Raw genomic sequence first — 16,560 nt, forward strand, 5'->3', positions numbered from 1 at the left:
GACTTATATTACCTATGCTGTATATTACATCTCCACATCTTGCTTTTTTTTTTTTTTTATAACTGGAAAACTGCACGTCTTAATTCCCTTCACCTATCTTGTTCATCCCTCCACTCCCTCTCCTCTGGCACCCATCAGTTTGTTCTCCATATCTATGAGTCTGTTTCTGTTTTGTTTTGTTTGTTCATTTGTTTTGTTTTTAGATTCAACATGTAAGTGAAATCATACAGTATTTATCTTTGTCTAGCTTATTTCACTTAGCCTCATACCTTCTGGGTCCATCATGGTGTCACAAATGGTAAGATTTCATTCTTTTCTGTGGCTGAGTAATATTCCACTGTATGTATATACCACATCTAATTTATCCATTCATCTATTGATGGGCACTTTAATTGCTTCCATATCTTGGCTGTTGTAAATAATGCTTCAGTGAACATGGGGCTTTATATATCTCTTCAGATTGGTGTTTTCATTTTCTTCAGATAAATGCCCAAAAGTGGAACTGCTAGATCATATTGTAGTTCTGTTTTTAATTTTTTGAGGAATCTCCATACTGTTTCCCAGAGTGGCTGAACCAATTTACATTCCCACCAACGTGCAGAAGGTTCTATTTTCTCCACATCTTCCACCAACACCTGTTATTCTTAACTTTTTGATACTCTCCATTCTGACAGGTGTGAAGTGATATCTCAATGTGGTTTTGATTTGCATTTTCTCTGATGATGAGTGATATTGAGCATCTTTTCATGTGTCTGTTGGCCATCTGTATATCTTCTTTAGAGAAACGTCTATTCAGGTCCTCTGCCCATTTTTAATCAATAGTCGTTGTTTTATATTGAGTTTTATGAGTTCTTTATATATTTTGGATGTCAACCACTTATTTCATATAACATTTGTGAATATCTTCTCCCATTAAGTTGACTTTTTGTTTTGTTGATGGTTTCCTTCACTGTGCAAAAGCTTTTTAGTTTGACGTAGTCCCATTTGTTTATTTTGCTTTTGTTGTCTTTGCCTGAAGAGACAGATCCAAAGAAAATATTATTAATACCAATGCCAAAGAGCTTACTGCCTTGGTTTTCTTCTAGGAGTTTCATGGTTTCAGGTCTAATATTTAAGTCTTTAACCCATTTTGAGTTTCTTTTTGTGTAAAATGTAAGTAAGTGGTCCAGTTGCATTCTTTTGCATGTAGCTGTCTGATCTGTCCATTCATTAAAGAGGCTGTCTTTTCCCCATTGTATATTGTTGCCTCCTTTGTCATAGAATAATTGAACATATAATCATGAGTTTTTTTTCTGGACTCTCTATTCTCTTCCACTGATCTATTTGTCTGTTTTTGTACCGGTACCATACCATTTGGATTTATTTGTTTTTGATTATAGCTTTGCACTACAGTTTGGAATATGGGAGCATGCCCCTCAGCTTTGTTCTTTCTCAAGATTGCTTTGGCTGCTTGGAATCTTTTGTGGTTCCATACACATTTTAGGATTATGTGTTATAGTTCTGTGCAAAATGGTATTTTGGTCAGAATTACTTTGGATCTATAGTTTGCTGTGGGTAGTATGGACATTTTAACAATATTAATTCTTCTAAATCCTGTAGCACATTTTCTTTATCCTCATCTGTTGGTGACCATTTAGGCTGTTTCTACATCTTGGCTATTGTGAATATTGCTGTGGTGACTTCATGTCTTCTTTATTCACCTATTCTACACAGAGATTCTATGAGGGATGCATAGACCATGGTACCCTGTGCTTGAATTTATGGCCTAACTGGGGAGAAGAGGTCAACTGCACTGAGAAACTGCATATCTCATTGAGTAAATGACACACATATGTAAAAGTAGCTGACACGTGGTAGGTGCTCAACTGTGAATTGAAATAGTAGTTCAGGAGTTGCCTTAAAGTCCAAAAGTTTGTGTAGAAGAAATGCCAGTGAGGCATAGAGGCAGGAAGTGCCATAGAAACTTAGGGAGGAAGCAAGGCAGCGTGGATTTCTTTTACCGGTGTGATTGTGGACAGGTAATCTGCCTGAACCTCATTTCCTCATCTGTAAAATGGGGATAGTAACAGTCCCTCCATCACTGGTCATGTCAGGATTGAAGGATAAATGAAGAAAGGCTGGGGAATGACACACAAGAGGCACCAATAAATGGTGGTGGTCACCAGCCCAGCCATTGTGGTCAAAGAAAGGCTCTGTGGGGTCTACCTGTCCCCTCCTTCAGGTTACTACCTGTCCCTTTGGGGCTCTCAGGAGTAGGAACCCCTAGGGACCGAGCTGGGGGGCTGGCTGAGGTAGGGAGGGCCACAGCCTCAAAGCTGAGTGGTCCACAGCTGACTCCTGTCCCCTGCAGTGGGGCTGGAGGTGGTCACAGGAAGCCTGAGGGACACTGGACTTGACTCTCAAGCAGAGCACAGGAGGCAGGCCCTGGCCTGGCAGTCACTGACACCCTTTCTTCCCAATTGGCAGAGGTGGACGAGTGCTCACGGCCCAACCGCGGGGGCTGCGAGCAGCGGTGCCTCAACACCTTGGGCAGCTACAAGTGCAGCTGTGACCCTGGGTATGAGCTGGCCCCGGACAAGCGCCGCTGTGAGGGTGAGTGCCTCCAACACAGCCCCAGGGACCAGACCCTCTAGCCCAGATCTCTTAAGCCCTTGGACACACCCCTTCCTGGGAAAGCCCAGATTCCCTAGCACTTTCTTCACTCATCACCAACAAGGAATACATTTTATATGGCAGCCCTGCAGCCCCCTGAACACACTTACCAGGTGTGATGCACTCTGGTATTTTTTTTTCCCATTTTTATTCACTTAAAATGCTGATCATGACCTGCTGATTGATTTCATCATCCTCCTGAAGGTCATGATCCCCAGTTTGGAAACCACTGTTTTCAGACAGGCAATGATTTTTCAGCCTCTCCCTATACCTGCCCCTGAGGTGAGAGCATTCCCTGCCAACTGCCTGCAGCTCAGCCTGGGTTTGCTGTGTGTCTTTTCTCTACCCACCTTCCTCTCCCTGCCTCCAGTCCTCACTGCCCACCAGCCCAGCCTTCCCTGAGCCCTTCATTCCCCGCCTCCTTCTTAGTAGAGGCCCTGAGAAAGTAGAGTGTTCATGCATATGACTCCCCAATTCCTCATACTCTGAAGGTACACCCCTCACCCTGCCTGCTTCCCTCCCATCCTTGAGAGACCAGACACAAGCCCCAGGACTGCAGGGCATCCACACATCCCCCTCTTCTCCTTAATGCACCCTTACCCCTGGCCCTTACCTAAAGTGGGGACTCCTGGTGGCTGATGCCACCTCCGTTGTCCCCACAGCTGCCTGTGGTGGATTCCTTACCAAGCTCAACGGATCCATCACCAGCCCAGGCTGGCCCAAGGAGTACCCCCCTAACAAAAACTGCATCTGGCAATTGGTGGCCCCTACCCAGTACCGCATCTCCCTGCAGTTCGACTTCTTCGAGACGGAAGGCAATGACGTAAGTGCCCACCAGAGCTGAGGAGACTCAGGAAGGTCTGAGGCGTGGGAGCTCGGCTCAGTGCCTGCTTCCTTCCATATGAAATACCCAAAGAATGTAGAGGAGGAGAGACTGCTCCCAATTCCAGGAAGCAGGGGAGGGTCGGGGAGGAGGGCTTGAAGGTCAGGGAGTGCACAGGGAATGTGGAGCAAGGCAAGACTCAGTCAGGGCTTGTGTGGGGAGCGCAAGAGGATCCTGTGGGGGTGGCTTGGCACCTTTTTGAGTTGTTAGATTATGTAAGATGGGTGACTAAAGACAAAAGGACAAAAGGGAGCCTTCCCAGGTGGGGGGTGGTCAGGAGAGGCTTCCTGGAGGAGGCAGGCCTAGAGCTGCACTGCCCTGCAGGTGTGCAAGTATGACTTCGTGGAAGTACGCAGTGGGCTCACGGCTGACTCCAAGCTACATGGCAAGTTCTGTGGCTCCGAGAAGCCCGAGGTCATCACCTCCCAGTACAACAACATGCGTGTGGAGTTCAAGTCTGACAACACCGTCTCCAAAAAGGGCTTCAAGGCCCACTTCTTCTCAGGTAACCTGGACTACCCAGCTGTGAGCCCACCACCCCTCCTCCCTGCCACACTACCCCTGCACTTTCTAGCCCTCTCTGTTACCAGGCCAGCAGGGTCTGTCCCCTGCTCCCCCCATTAGCCCACCACCACCAGGCCAACCCCTCTGTTCCTGAACCCCATTACTGTATGGGAACCAGCCTGAGGATGGGCAGTACATAGGCATGAAGAAATGAAAGGAGAGGGCTTTCCTTTCAGGAGCCATCATGCCGAGGCCCCAGAGAGGGCAGGCCCTGGAAACAGGGAGTTCAGCATGGCCAGAGAATGCAGGGTGCATGCAGAGGAGGAGGGTGTTTGCCTTGGAGTGTGTGGGGCAGATTATCTGGCAGCGGCCACATCTCTAATCAGACCCACATGCCAAATGGGTTCATGCCGAGGCCTTCAGAAAAGATGAGGAGCCTCCCTCTCATCAACACCAAAGCCTTCCCACTCACCCTCAGCCCATAGGTGGGGGACTCAGATCCAACCAGCATATGTTTATTGAGAGCTGCCCCGTATAAGGCTTGTGATCAAGCCCCTTTGATGGACCCATTCTTGGGAGGCCTAAAATGCAGTCAACCTCTCTGAGTTGGGCCTCCAGGGGTCCCAGGAGACCTGCCCCCTGCCTTAGTCTTCCCTCAGTCCTTCATCCTGGGGCAAGGCTGGTGGTCTTTCAGAGGCACTCTTTGACTTGGGACGTTGATAGTGTGGGGTGGGAACTCCATGAACTTGAGTTGGGGAGTGGGAGGTGGAGGGAGTGGCTGAAGCAGCTGGTTTTATATGGGAGTGGCCCAGGGATCCTGATCTTCAGCTGGCCTGGTGGGCCGGGCATGGGGTAGCAGGAAGGCAGGAAGCCCATGGCCTAGTCCACACTGCCTTCCTTTTCCCCCCTTTGCCCAGGGTCCTGCATCCTCAAGCCCCCTATGTTGCATCCCTGCACCCCTGCCTGCCCCACCTGGATGCCATGCACTGCCCCTGTGCACTGGTTCCCTGCTTGTCACTGCCAGCCATCCTGCTCTGCTTAAAGTGCCCCACAGCCCCTGCCCCACTGCTTGCTGAGACCCCCTCCCCTTGCAATGCGAATCCTTTTCTTCCCTATGCCCACCTGGAACTCCTACAGGGTGCTCACCAGAGGGCCAAGGGGATGTAACACCTACTCAGGGGTGGGCTCAGCCCTGGGGAAACCATTACCTGCTTACTCTCGTCTCTTTCTGCCCTTCTGTTACTTGACTCTCAGAGGCGGGAGGGGGACCGACACATCTGTCAGGCTAGAGCCCAGGTCTCTCCACCCCTGGGTACTGCCCTGCCCTGGCCTGACACTGGGCCACCTGCCCCCTCAGACCCACACAGAGATGCACACACACACGTGCACAGCCACACACACACACACACACACACACACACACGTGCAATGCCCTGCTGCCTAAGAAACCTGCAGAGGACCCTCACCAGTGGGCATCAAGGTTCGTTCAGCCCTCAGGGCATGGGGCATCTGACTCTGGCCCCCCAGGAGGGGGGCTCTTTGGACTTTTGGGACACCCAGCGAGGAGACCCTAAGCCAAGAAGGAGAAGAAAGAGCCTGAAGACCTTCAGTCTGACCCCAGCCACCTTCCGGGGCATTTGGCACTGGAGGGTGAGTGCCGTCTCCTTGTCCGGACCATGTCCACCCTCCCCGCTCCTGCCCCTCCTGCAACCTGCTCCCTGGCTCCTCGGCTCCTCTGAGGTGAGGCTGTGAGGCTGCCACTCCCACTCCCCAACCCCCATGCCAGAGCCCTGCCCTAGGACGCTACAGCAGGCCTTCCTCAGGACTCACTTTTCTGTCACTCATCCATTCAGCCACCCACTTGCCCACGCACTCGTTCGTTTACTGGGCAGGTATTTCTTTTACCCCTCCTATGTGCCAGGCACTGTACTAGGTATTTAGGGTGCACATATAGGGAAGGTGTGGGGTTCAAAACATTTCAGGCAAATCTTTGCTCCATTTGTAAGATGGGGCCCCTAAAGTTCCTAGTGTAGTCACAGGCGAGTTCCTGGGCTGTAGGGTGCCCCTCACCCCCACCTTCCTGCAGGGCTGGCAGCTTCCACAGGGCCCTCAGCGAGGATCCCCTGTGAGGCTGTAACTGAGAAGGAGCCCTGGGGAGGGACTTGGGGATCCCACCTCTTGACCTTGAGTTCCTGCGGGCCTTAAGGGGTCTGGCTCACCTGAGAATGGAGTGGAGAAGCCGGGCCTTCCGGAAGCCAGTGCTCAGGCCCCTCCACTACTGATGGAGACCAGGAACAAGGTCACCTTTGTCACAGACCCCACCTGCCCATTTGAATGCCAGCGGGCATCTTTCTACCTCGCGATTCCCCTCTGGAAATCTGGATGTCCGTTCGATCTACACACCTTCCCTGAACACCTGCCTCTGTGCCAAGCACACAGTCCCCAGAGTGACCGCAGACAGACTGGAGCATGTGTGGGAGTGACAAACACATGCCTGTAGCCTGTGTCTCTGTGTGTGTGTGCTCATGGGAGAGTGCGTGTGTGGGTTGACCCGAACTTGAGCAGCTGCATGTGTGAGCACACTTGAGTCCACAGGTCTGCTGAAGAGCCTGTGGTCTCTGTGTTTTTGTGTCTTTATACCCGCGTACTGGCCCCTGAGTGCCTGCCTATGCATCTGTGCACACGCTTCCTCACACACATGTGGGAGGAAGTAGTGTGTGTCCCTTATGTACACGTGCACACAGGTGGATGGCTGGCCAGTGGTATGTGTGCATGCGGTCTCTATGTCTGCCTGTGGGTCCTGCGCGTGAGTGTGGTGTACCTGTGGGTCAGTGTCTGTGCTGCCCCAGTGGGACCGCAGTACATCCCCGAGGGATCCCGTGTCTGTGGGCATGCTGGTGTGGGTGTGTGTGTCTAAACACAGCCTGTAGCTGCAGCAGCCAGAGTGAGAGCTCTGAGCTCCCAGCCGGGCCCACCCTTTCCGTGGGCTGCTCCCCTCTACCAGAGACTCTGTTTCTCTCCCTCCATATGTGCGGGCCTCGTGCCTACCCCTCCAGGCCTTCTTCCTGCCACAAGCTCTCTTCCTATCTGTCTCTGTCGCTGTGCCTCTTCCCACTTGCTCTTCCTCTTTGACCTGGCTGCGCCGGACATGGCCGTCCTGCATGTGTGTCCCGCCGCCTTCCCGCATTGCCCTGTGAATCTGCCTCTGAGGCCCCGGGTTGGTTTTCACTGCTCTCCCTCCCTGGTCCCTGCCCTCCACCCCCACCCCTTGGTCCCTTTTCTCCTTCTCTCTCTCGTTTCAGAAAAGAGGCCCGCTCTGCAGCCCCCTCGGGGACGCCCCCACCAGCTCAAATTCCGAGTGCAGAAAAGAAACCGGACCCCCCAGTGAGGCCTGCCAGGCCTCCCGGACCCTTTGTTACTCAGGAACCTCACCTTGGACGGAATGGGATGGGGGCTTCAGTGCCCGACCACCCCCCACCTCCGCTCTGCCATTCCGGCCTGCCTCCTTCTGGCCGGACAGAACTGGTGCTCTCCTCTCCCCTTGTCCCCCCCTCCCATGGACAGGGGACCTTCCCTGCCCCCACTCCCTCCCATTTTGATGGTGTCTGTGACATTTCCTGTTGTGAAGTAAAAGAGGGACCCCTGCGTCCTGCTCCTTTCTCTTGCAGTCTGCTTGTCCGTGTGTCTGTTTTTCCACTTGTCCGTCTGTCCAGTAAGCAGGTAATGGTAGAGGGTGCCCATGTTGGTCAGCTCCAGCCCCCAGCCCTCCCTCCACCCCACTTCTACTTTCTCTCCCCACAGCTGGGCCACTCAGCTGGCTCCGCTGGATGCACTGCCCTGGACCCCACCGTGGCCTTGGCCCCCCCGGGGGGAGGAAACCCAGCCAGCCTCCCGCTTCCCCTGGGGTGACCACCCCGACCTCAGCCCTGCACAGACCCGGGCCCGCCTTGTTTGCTCCCCTGCAGACAAGGACGAGTGCTCCAAGGATAACGGCGGCTGCCAGCAAGACTGCGTCAACACCTTCGGCAGCTATGAGTGCCAGTGTCGCAGTGGCTTCGTCCTACATGACAACAAACACGACTGCAAGGAAGGTAAGCGCTGCCAGCGCAGCGCCCAGAGCCCCTAGGGCAGGGCCAGCAGGCCCGAAGGACTGGAGGCTGGGGACACGAGGACACGGGTGCCATCTCCATCCGGCCCGGTGTAGACTCAAGGTCACGAGTGGTCTCTGAGATTACCTTGTTTTGCCTCCCACCTGGTCCACAGATTCTTCTGTCCTCAAAATATCCAAGCCACACATGCTTCCATGTCTCCTTGTGCATGTTAGGAGAGGAGGGGCTCACACTCATCCCCAGGCTCCATTTTCAGACTGATCTTAGTGCTTCTTAAAATCCATGGGCAAGTCCTTGTCTTCATAATGACCTTCCTGTGGCAGAGAGTCGAGATGGCACAGAGGTCGAGAGCACAGGCTGGAGCCAGGCTGCCTGGCCCAGCCCCACTGCTTAGCCAGCTGCGCACCCTTGAGCACTTCTGTTTGTTCCTGTGTGACACGTAGGTCACAATAGACCTACCTCATCAGGGCACAGGGCTCTCTGAAGTGCTCCAAGCAGTGCTGAGCTCAAAGCAAGCACAGTCGTATGTCAGCCGTTATTGGTCACACTGCTGACCCCTGGGGACATTCAGAACAGGGTCACCGCCTCCCAGACACTAAAGCCCTGCAGATGTTTGAAAACAGCACTCATATCCTCACCAGCATCATCTGATAGCTCTTTGGACATGCTACAACACTGGCCTGTTCCAAGTCCCGAATGCCGTTGTGTCCCCTGCCTGCTGGGGACATACTATCCCAGCAGCACAACACAGACCTGGCTCTGCCACTGAATGTCTGTGTGACTTTGGGTGAATCACTGCACCTCTCTGAGCTTCCAGTTCCTCACCCATGAGATGATTAACAATGGTAACTGCCTTGCAGCATACTAAACTTTACAGATCTTGCTTGAACACTTAGCACAGTGCCTGGCAAATGCCTCTTCTCACTGTTCTTAGGTGGACAACCAAGGTATAAACAAATAAACTCCTGGATAAAATAAACAGAATTGAAGCACTCAGCAGTGACCCAACGGACACTAAAGAGCTTCCAACCTGATTACTTCGGTCTCCCCGCATACGAAGTTCCTGATTCATAGGGCCTCCACGTCTTTTAGCTGGAGGAGACCTTATTCTGTGGTTGTCCAAAGTGCATTCTCTCTCTGTGTGTACTGTGTGAAAAAGAGTACATCAACATTAACAAGATAGCTGTGAGAGGTTTTACACTTCTAGGGTGGACGACCTGTACATAGCTGAGTCATTTTAGAAGCACTCATGATTCCTCACTCAAATGATAGGCGAATTACAAATCAGTATTTCCTGACTCCTCCTTGCAGAGGCTGTGCAAAGTTCTGCAGGGACCTCAAGAGGGGAGTTCCTCTGGGGTGCCTGGTTGGCTCCGTTGGTAGAGCATGCAACTCTTGATCTCAGGGTCGTGAGTTTGAGCCCCACATTGGGCATAGGGCTCACTAAAAAAAAAAAAAAAAGAAGAAGGGAGTCCCTCTGCCCCCAGGAAGATTGCAGTCTAGCTGGGGGAGAAGTGGGCACACACAGAGAAGTTAGAGGGCCCCAAAGACCTGTGTATAAATGGGGGAGAGCAGCGAATGTGGCCTTGGAGAACCACAGAAGGATGATGGACACGGCCCATAGGTCCACTGTGGAGAGCCAGGAGCTCTACCTGCCTCCACAGGGCCTCTGGGCAGCCTGCACACTGCTCTCTGGGCCTCATGGCTGTGTATTCATCCTGTGAGCCACTGACCATAGGCACCTATCCATCCCTTTCTCCTCCCCAGCCCACAGTGCACTGGCCGCCTGTTTTTCCCCAAGAAACCTGTCAGACTGGATGATAATAAATCATGAACATCAGCTTTTAAATTCGTTTGTGAGGCCACACTCTCAGAGGTGGGAAGGCAGATTGCAATGGATCAAAGAGCCATAAACAGTGAGAATGGGGTGATAGCAAGTTTTCTTGAAGAACAACTGAGAAGAAAAGGAGAAAGGATGGGTGGCAGCTAGAGGGGAATGTAGGGCCGTGGGGGAGTTACTTTAGGATGGGGCAAAGCATAGGAGGGTCCACAGGCTGGCAGAGATGGCACAGAGAGTGAGGGTGGATAATTTGTGGTGCAAAGGTACCCAGGTGGACCTGGGACTCCTTTTTTGGAGACGAGGAAGGAGGAAGGTGAGTTTGCAGGGAGGGGCTGGGAAGCTGAAGTTGTTCATATCTGAGGCCCTGATTTTTTTCAGGGAGGCAGGAGGTGAGGTGATCTTCTGAGAGGGAAGGGATGGGAGTGGAGAGGGCTGAAGATTTGGAGCCGTTGTTGAGGAGGTAAGGGGTGGAGGTGGTGAAGGACAGATCCAAGAGTATCAAGTGGTTTCGGTTCCCAGTGGTTGAGTCAGATGGGGTTTTCCGAAAGGATACAGTAGAAGGACAGTATGTTGATGAGCAGCCGGGGTGATCAGCCATATAGTCCAGCCAGATAGGGAAGCAAGTTAAGTCAACCAAGGAGGAAATATTGGGAGAAAATAGAAGGATCAAGACCCTGGAAGTCTCTCTAAAGCTGAAGAAGTGTTGAAAGGATAGTGAGGGCCTGAGCACCCTGGAAGAACAGGAAGTGGTCACAGAGAGGTGATGTGTTTGTAGCATCAGGAAATGGTAGGTGATGGCAAGGCCTAGAGTAAAGTCATGAGCAAGCCCGGCTTGAGAGGAAGAAGATAAGTGCCAATAGAGCTGAGAAGATCAGGAACAGAGAGGCTAGAGTGTTGGCTGACATCACCTGGAATGGCAGCAGGAATGGGTATAGAACTGAGTCAGGTGCCAAAGTCTTCTGTGAATGTGGAAGTGTGGCAGGATACCAGAGGATGACAACATCATGGAGGGCAGAGGGGGTGTGGCCAGAGGCCTCAAAGGTCCAGGGATCTGCACGGGAGTGCCTGTGAGGGCGGCTTTCATGGATGCTGCCAGGCAGACCTCCCTTGGAGGCAAGCAGCTAGATTTCCCCGGCCATGGGTAACCGAACAGAAAAGAAGTAATGTAAGCCTTCCATCAGTTTGTAGGTGGGGGACAAGAGAAAGAAGCAAGGAGGGCAGGAGGGAAGGGCTTTGTTCCTTTCCTCACAGGGGACATTGGAGCACCGAGGTTCTTGCTGATCCCTTTACCCTCACTTCCCCACAGCCGGCTGTGACCACAAGGTGACATCCACCAGCGGCACCATCACCAGCCCCAACTGGCCTGACAAATATCCCAGCAAGAAGGAGTGCACCTGGGCTATCTCTAGCACCCCTGGCCACCGGGTCAAGCTGGTAAGGTACCCACACCCCAGCCTGCATGGGGACCCCTGCTCTTCCATGCCATCGGGCTACCACCTGTTTCCTATCAGTTCCAAAGTTCTGGGTAATTCAGAGGTCCTGACCAGAGCCATGCAGACTGCATGCTGGTGGCCTGGCTGAGCCCACAGGGCTGTCATCCCTGTGAGGATCCTCATGAGCCCCAAGTCTGGTCTGGACAGAGGCCCGGTCCCAGTACATATTGGGGGTGTGCCTGCCATTACCCATTCCCAGGTCCTCCCTCACTGCTACCAGCAGTGCCCCTGGCAGGGGCTGCTTCCCTGGTCTCCATCAGCTGGGGTCTGGAGGCCTAGATTTGGGGCCACCTGCTGCCCCCCCCAGATGCATTCTGAACTTGCTGTCCTCCCTCGTGCCCTCTAGACCTTCGTGGAGATGGATATAGAGTCCCAGCCTGAGTGTGCCTATGACCACCTGGAGGTGTATGATGGCCGTGACGCCAAGGCCCCCGTCCTGGGCCGCTTCTGTGGGAGCAAGAAGCCTGAGCCTGTCCTGGCCACAGGCAGCCGCATGTTCCTGCGCTTCTACTCCGACAACTCCGTCCAGAGGAAGGGCTTCCAGGCATCCCACTCCACAGGTGAGGCCATCTCAGGCTAGCCCAATGTCCTCACGCTGTCTTGTTCTGCGAGCCTCTGCTGATCCTGCTCTCACAGGCAGGCCCAGGCTCTGGAGTTTCACAGGGGGATGAGAAAGAGTGTATGAAGGGGCAGATGGACAGAGCTATGGCCTGGGTAGACAGAGACTGTGTTCTGAGGGCCGGGCAGGGGAGCAGAGAGTGAGCACTAAAGGGAGAGTGGGAGAGGTCCCGATTAGGGGCCGCTAAGTTGCCGGAAAACAGAGGGCAGTGACGCCAGTGGGTGGGGAATCCAGGGATGGGGAGGGAAGCCCCACAGTCCCCAGCGGTAGGACGCCTGACTGTGTGGCAGCCCACCCACATTCCAAACCCAAAAGTCACTCGTCTAGAGATATTTATTAACACATAACATGTATGATGAAGCAGTGCTCTAAGTGCAGGTCACAAAAATGAAGCAGACAAACATCTTAGGCCTTGAGGGGCTACTTAGCGATCGTTTGTCCATTTATCTAACAACCATTTACTGAGCTCTGGCTGTATGCAAGACTCAGAGGGGCTTATGGAGGTGAATCAGGCATGAGCCCTTCACCCCTGCACACCAGGAACTCGCGGTCCAGAGGTGAGGTGGGACGCGCACAGATAGTTATAGCATGAGAAAAAACATGATAAGCTCTAGCTCTGGGCAGGTGTTGGTGGGGTCATTCCAGCAGGGGGAGGAGCCCAGGCACAGCCACAATCCCAGGACAGCTCTGGGTGTGTACAGGTGACCGCAGGTCACTTCGTTTGGCCTGAGCAATTGGTATGTAAAGACAGGACAGTAGTGAAGTGGAAACAGTGCAGCAGTAGAGAAAGCCTGGAGCCCAGGCTTGGGAGGCCTGGAACATCAGGTGTCAGATGGGGGCTTCACAGGCTCCTTGTGGGTCTTGAGCCACCTGTTGGGAGTCCCCAGGACTGCTGGGTCCAGAGCCTCTCATCCTTCCTTGTAGCTCAGGCCCTATCCCACCCCCTCTTCACCCCTCCAGGGAGACATAAGCACCAGATTTCTTAGAGGCCAGAGGGCTTCCAGAGGAGGATGGACACTGAAGACCCTGTCCTGCATGCTCTCATTTGGCCCTCCCAGCAGAGGGTCACAGACTGGAAGCCCAGAACTCTATCTGGCCCTCAGTTCTGCTCTGTTTGGCCCACAGTGTGTTTTTTAAAAATGTGAGCCAACATTGAAAAATCAAGAGTTTTCGCAGAAAATCCAGATGTGGTTCTTCTCTCTTAAGAATGGAAGCCCTGGCAACGCAGGGCCCACATTCTTCCATGACAGCCATCAGCTGGAGCAAATTAGCAATGTGCTCTTTTGACAAGCATGCCCTCCCCAGTGCCTCAGCTCAGAGTTGCCTAACAGCCCAGTGTGTCCCTGGTCCTCTGTGGGCATCTATCCAGAAGTAGAGCAGCAGAGCACTTGTTCTGGGCCACGTCCCAGGCAGGTCCCAAGCCACTCGCCCCTAGCCATGTGGCCCTCTCTCCATCGAGCCATGAGGGTTCAGCACAGTGAGGCGCGGTACCTTGTCCCTGGCCATCCTCGGGGAGTGGTGGCCAATCCTGTTGCTCCTCCCCCACAGAGTGTGGAGGCCAGGTTCGGGCAGAGGTGAAGACGAAGGATCTTTACTCCCATGCGCAGTTTGGTGACAACAACTACCCTGGGGGGGTGGACTGCGAATGGGTCATCGTGGCAGAGGAAGGATATGGCGTGGAGCTGGTGTTCCAGACCTTCGAGGTGGAGGAGGAGACAGACTGTGGCTACGACTACATGGAGCTCTTCGATGGCTATGACAGCACAGCCCCCAGACTGGGGCGCTACTGCGGCTCAGGGGTGAGACCCCGCACCCTGCCCAGTGCCCTTGCCTCTGCAGGTGTGGGGTGCCGGTATGGGTGCTAGCACATGCCTGGCCCTTTGCAGGAGCTAGGAGACCCTGCCTGGTGGGTGGCTGCTCACAGAGGCCTGCCCTGCCCTAGGCCATCCCCACCCAGGAAACTCTGTCCTTTTTTGCCCAACACTGTGGTTTCTGCATCCTCTGGGACAGGCCCTGCCCTGACCCAAGACTGCTCAGCACCAGTTTGTTTGGACCTACAGGGTAGCTTGCATCCGGGGAGGTGGATGGAGTTCCTTCTACCCCCCCCCCCCCCCCCAGCCCTTGTTCCAGTCCCAAAGCAGCTTACCAGGGCCCAGGGTCGGGGGCAGAGGTTGAAGCAAGAGCCAGGGACCTAGGACCTGAGCCGAACTGTGCTAACCAGTCATCTGGCTGAGCCATAAAAACACCCTCATCTCTTCCACTGCCAGTTTCCCTTCTTGGTGGGAGGCCAGCTGGTCCCAAAGCCCTTGGTGCTACTGTCCAAGCAGACACTGAGCATTGCTTCTTGGTCCATAAAATGGCACCTTCAGAGGCAGTGGGCAAAAGTTTGCTTGATTTTAATTGAAGCCACAGGAAAATGACAAAGGTGGATTTATGTTCCTCTCAGAGCTGTGGCTTCTTTTTGTTTTTGTGAATCCTTTCCCCTTTCGGAGAACACTGTCTTCTCCTCTCCATTACACACCCGTGCATGCGTGCGCGCACACACGCACACAAACACACACGCCCTCCCGCCCCTCACCTCCCTGGTCCCTCACCTCTCTCATGGCTATGCTCCAGTGTAACCTGGGCACCTTAGGAAGTGTTAAACTTCCTTCCTGGAGCTGCAGCAGCATCTGCTGGGCCCAGCATTAGCCAGCTGAATGTGCCCTTAGGACAGAGCTTCTGCTTCACAGGGTCTGGGACAGGGCAGGGAGGTGGGGGGCGGGGCAGGAGCAGAGCACATAGGCCCCTCCCCTGCCTGGCTCACCACTCTGGAATCCCCTGGTCACCAAGCCGGCACCCCCTCCCCATTTTGCCCTTTGTAACTCCCTTGATCTGGCACATTCCAGTGAGCCACACACCAAATTGGGTGTCCCCAGGTGGCTTCTTCCAGACACTTCCACCAGGCTGGAGCCAACGGGAGGGAACCTGGGGAAGGAACCCAATCCTGTCAGGGCTTCCTGGCAGGGTTGCTGGAAATGTCCCCAAGGTTCTCGGAAACGATGCTTTCTGTGCCCTGAGAGCCAGGGCATCCGTGTGCTGAGGCTCTGTGGGCGGCTCTCACTCTGAGGGCCTGTACACAGAGGTAAGGAGGGGCTTGCAGGAGCTAGGCAGGGGCATCGCCTAGAGCCAACCATGGCCAGAACTGGGGGAGGATGGAAGGGGAATGGCCACAGCTATGTCTGGAGCACCCAGCTATTCTGTCTTCTCCGAGAGGCAGCTGAGACAGTGAGAAGGCAGCCTCTCAGAGAACCCACTCCCTTTGCAAAACCCATTCACAACCACACTCTCATTTGCTCCCTCCCACAACCCCCATCAGCCCTTCTGAGCTTGGAGAGCAGGGAGCATTTACTCCTGCTTGCCCTTGAGGGAAGTGAGGCCCAGAGCGGGACAGTGCCTTGCCTGAGACTTCACAACTAACTTGTTAATAGCAGCGTTAATAGCAGCTCTGGGTATGAAGTGTGACTCTGAACTTAAGGCAAGCTCCTCTATCCCCTGCTTTTCTTCCCCTCCTCCAGGCGTCCCCTTAAACTCTTGCTATCAATAGTCTTCCCCTGCTTCAAGGGGCTGGGGGAATCTGGTGAGTGTCTGGGAGCCGCCCACCTTCCTTAGAGCGGGGGATCCTGGGGAGGAAAAACAGCAGCCTCAGCCTCATGCCCATCCTTTTCCTCTGTCAGCCTCCTGAGGAGGTGTACTCGGCCGGAGATTCTGTCCTGGTGAAATTCCACTCAGATGACACCATCACCAAAAAAGGCTTCCACCTGCGGTTCACCAGCACCAAGTTCCAGGACACACTGCACAGCAGGAAATGACCACTGCCTCACACGGGGGCGGGGACGGGAGGCCTGCTGCCCTCAGTCACCTGGACTGGACAGTGGGAGGTGGGCAGGAGGTGGGCACCCTGTCCCTGTCCCCCAGGCGCCAGGACCTGCAGGCCGGTGGTCCAGGTGAGGCTGTCCTCAGGAGGCGGGGGAATGGGACTGCTTCGTGAGCCCCTTCCCCGTGATCCCTTCCTCCTTGCCCCCACCAGAACAAGGGGCCAGGGCCAGGGAGCCAGAGCTTTCACGGAGACACTTGAAGTGGCCATTCCTCTCTGGGGGCCTGGCCTGTGGGGGAGAGCGTCTGTCAGCAGACCCTCCCATCTTCCCTGCCCTCTCTAAGTGCACCGTATTGTGTATAGCCGGTGGCATAGCTTCATTGTAATGTACATTTCCCACTCCTTCTCCAACCTCGACATGGTTTTTTTGAGCCCCTATTTCCCCACTTCCTGGGGTGTGAGTTTCCATACGAGTCCCACAGGATGCACCGTGAGGGGCTGCAGAAGAAGGGGTGGGGAAACAAGACGGGGCTTCTCTCAGGCCCAGCGGCTGGTCAGCCACACCAGGGCACACCAGCCAATAAACTGAAAGTGTTACAGCCAG

At 54.1% G+C, this 16,560-nt stretch overlaps 1 protein-coding gene and 1 long non-coding RNA gene across 4 annotated transcripts in view; one reads left to right on the forward strand and one right to left on the reverse strand.

Moving 5' to 3' along the window:
• BMP1 (bone morphogenetic protein 1) overlaps nucleotides 1-16,560 on the forward strand; it is a 43,469-nt gene extending 26,909 nt beyond the window's left edge. For 2 of the 3 annotated variants that reach the window (XM_060653320.3, XM_060653321.2), the window contains 8 exons: nucleotides 2,467-2,592; nucleotides 3,315-3,475; nucleotides 3,860-4,040; nucleotides 8,005-8,130; nucleotides 11,295-11,422; nucleotides 11,828-12,041; nucleotides 13,649-13,899; nucleotides 15,817-16,560. In XM_060653320.3, the coding sequence (XP_060509303.1) occupies nucleotides 2,467-2,592; nucleotides 3,315-3,475; nucleotides 3,860-4,040; nucleotides 8,005-8,130; nucleotides 11,295-11,422; nucleotides 11,828-12,041; nucleotides 13,649-13,899; nucleotides 15,817-15,951 (1,322 nt within the window). In that variant the 3' untranslated portion in view covers nucleotides 15,952-16,560. Of the gene's footprint in view, nucleotides 1-2,466; nucleotides 2,593-3,314; nucleotides 3,476-3,859; nucleotides 4,041-7,341; nucleotides 7,707-8,004; nucleotides 8,131-11,294; nucleotides 11,423-11,827; nucleotides 12,042-13,648; nucleotides 13,900-15,816 lie in introns of those variants that run through there. The other variant, XM_060653322.3, reaches the window with a different exon arrangement.
• Nucleotides 347-10,442, reverse strand: LOC132691717 (uncharacterized). The gene is made up of 2 exons (XR_009615961.2): nucleotides 8,275-10,442; nucleotides 347-1,012 (listed from the first exon to the last, which is right to left on the reverse strand). It is a non-coding gene; the product is annotated as an uncharacterized LOC132691717 (long non-coding RNA).

The sequence above is a fragment of the Panthera onca genome, chromosome B1 (genome assembly GCF_046562875.1).
Source record: "Panthera onca isolate mPanOnc1 chromosome B1, mPanOnc1 haplotype 2, whole genome shotgun sequence".
Taxonomy (NCBI): Eukaryota; Metazoa; Chordata; class Mammalia; order Carnivora; family Felidae; genus Panthera; species Panthera onca.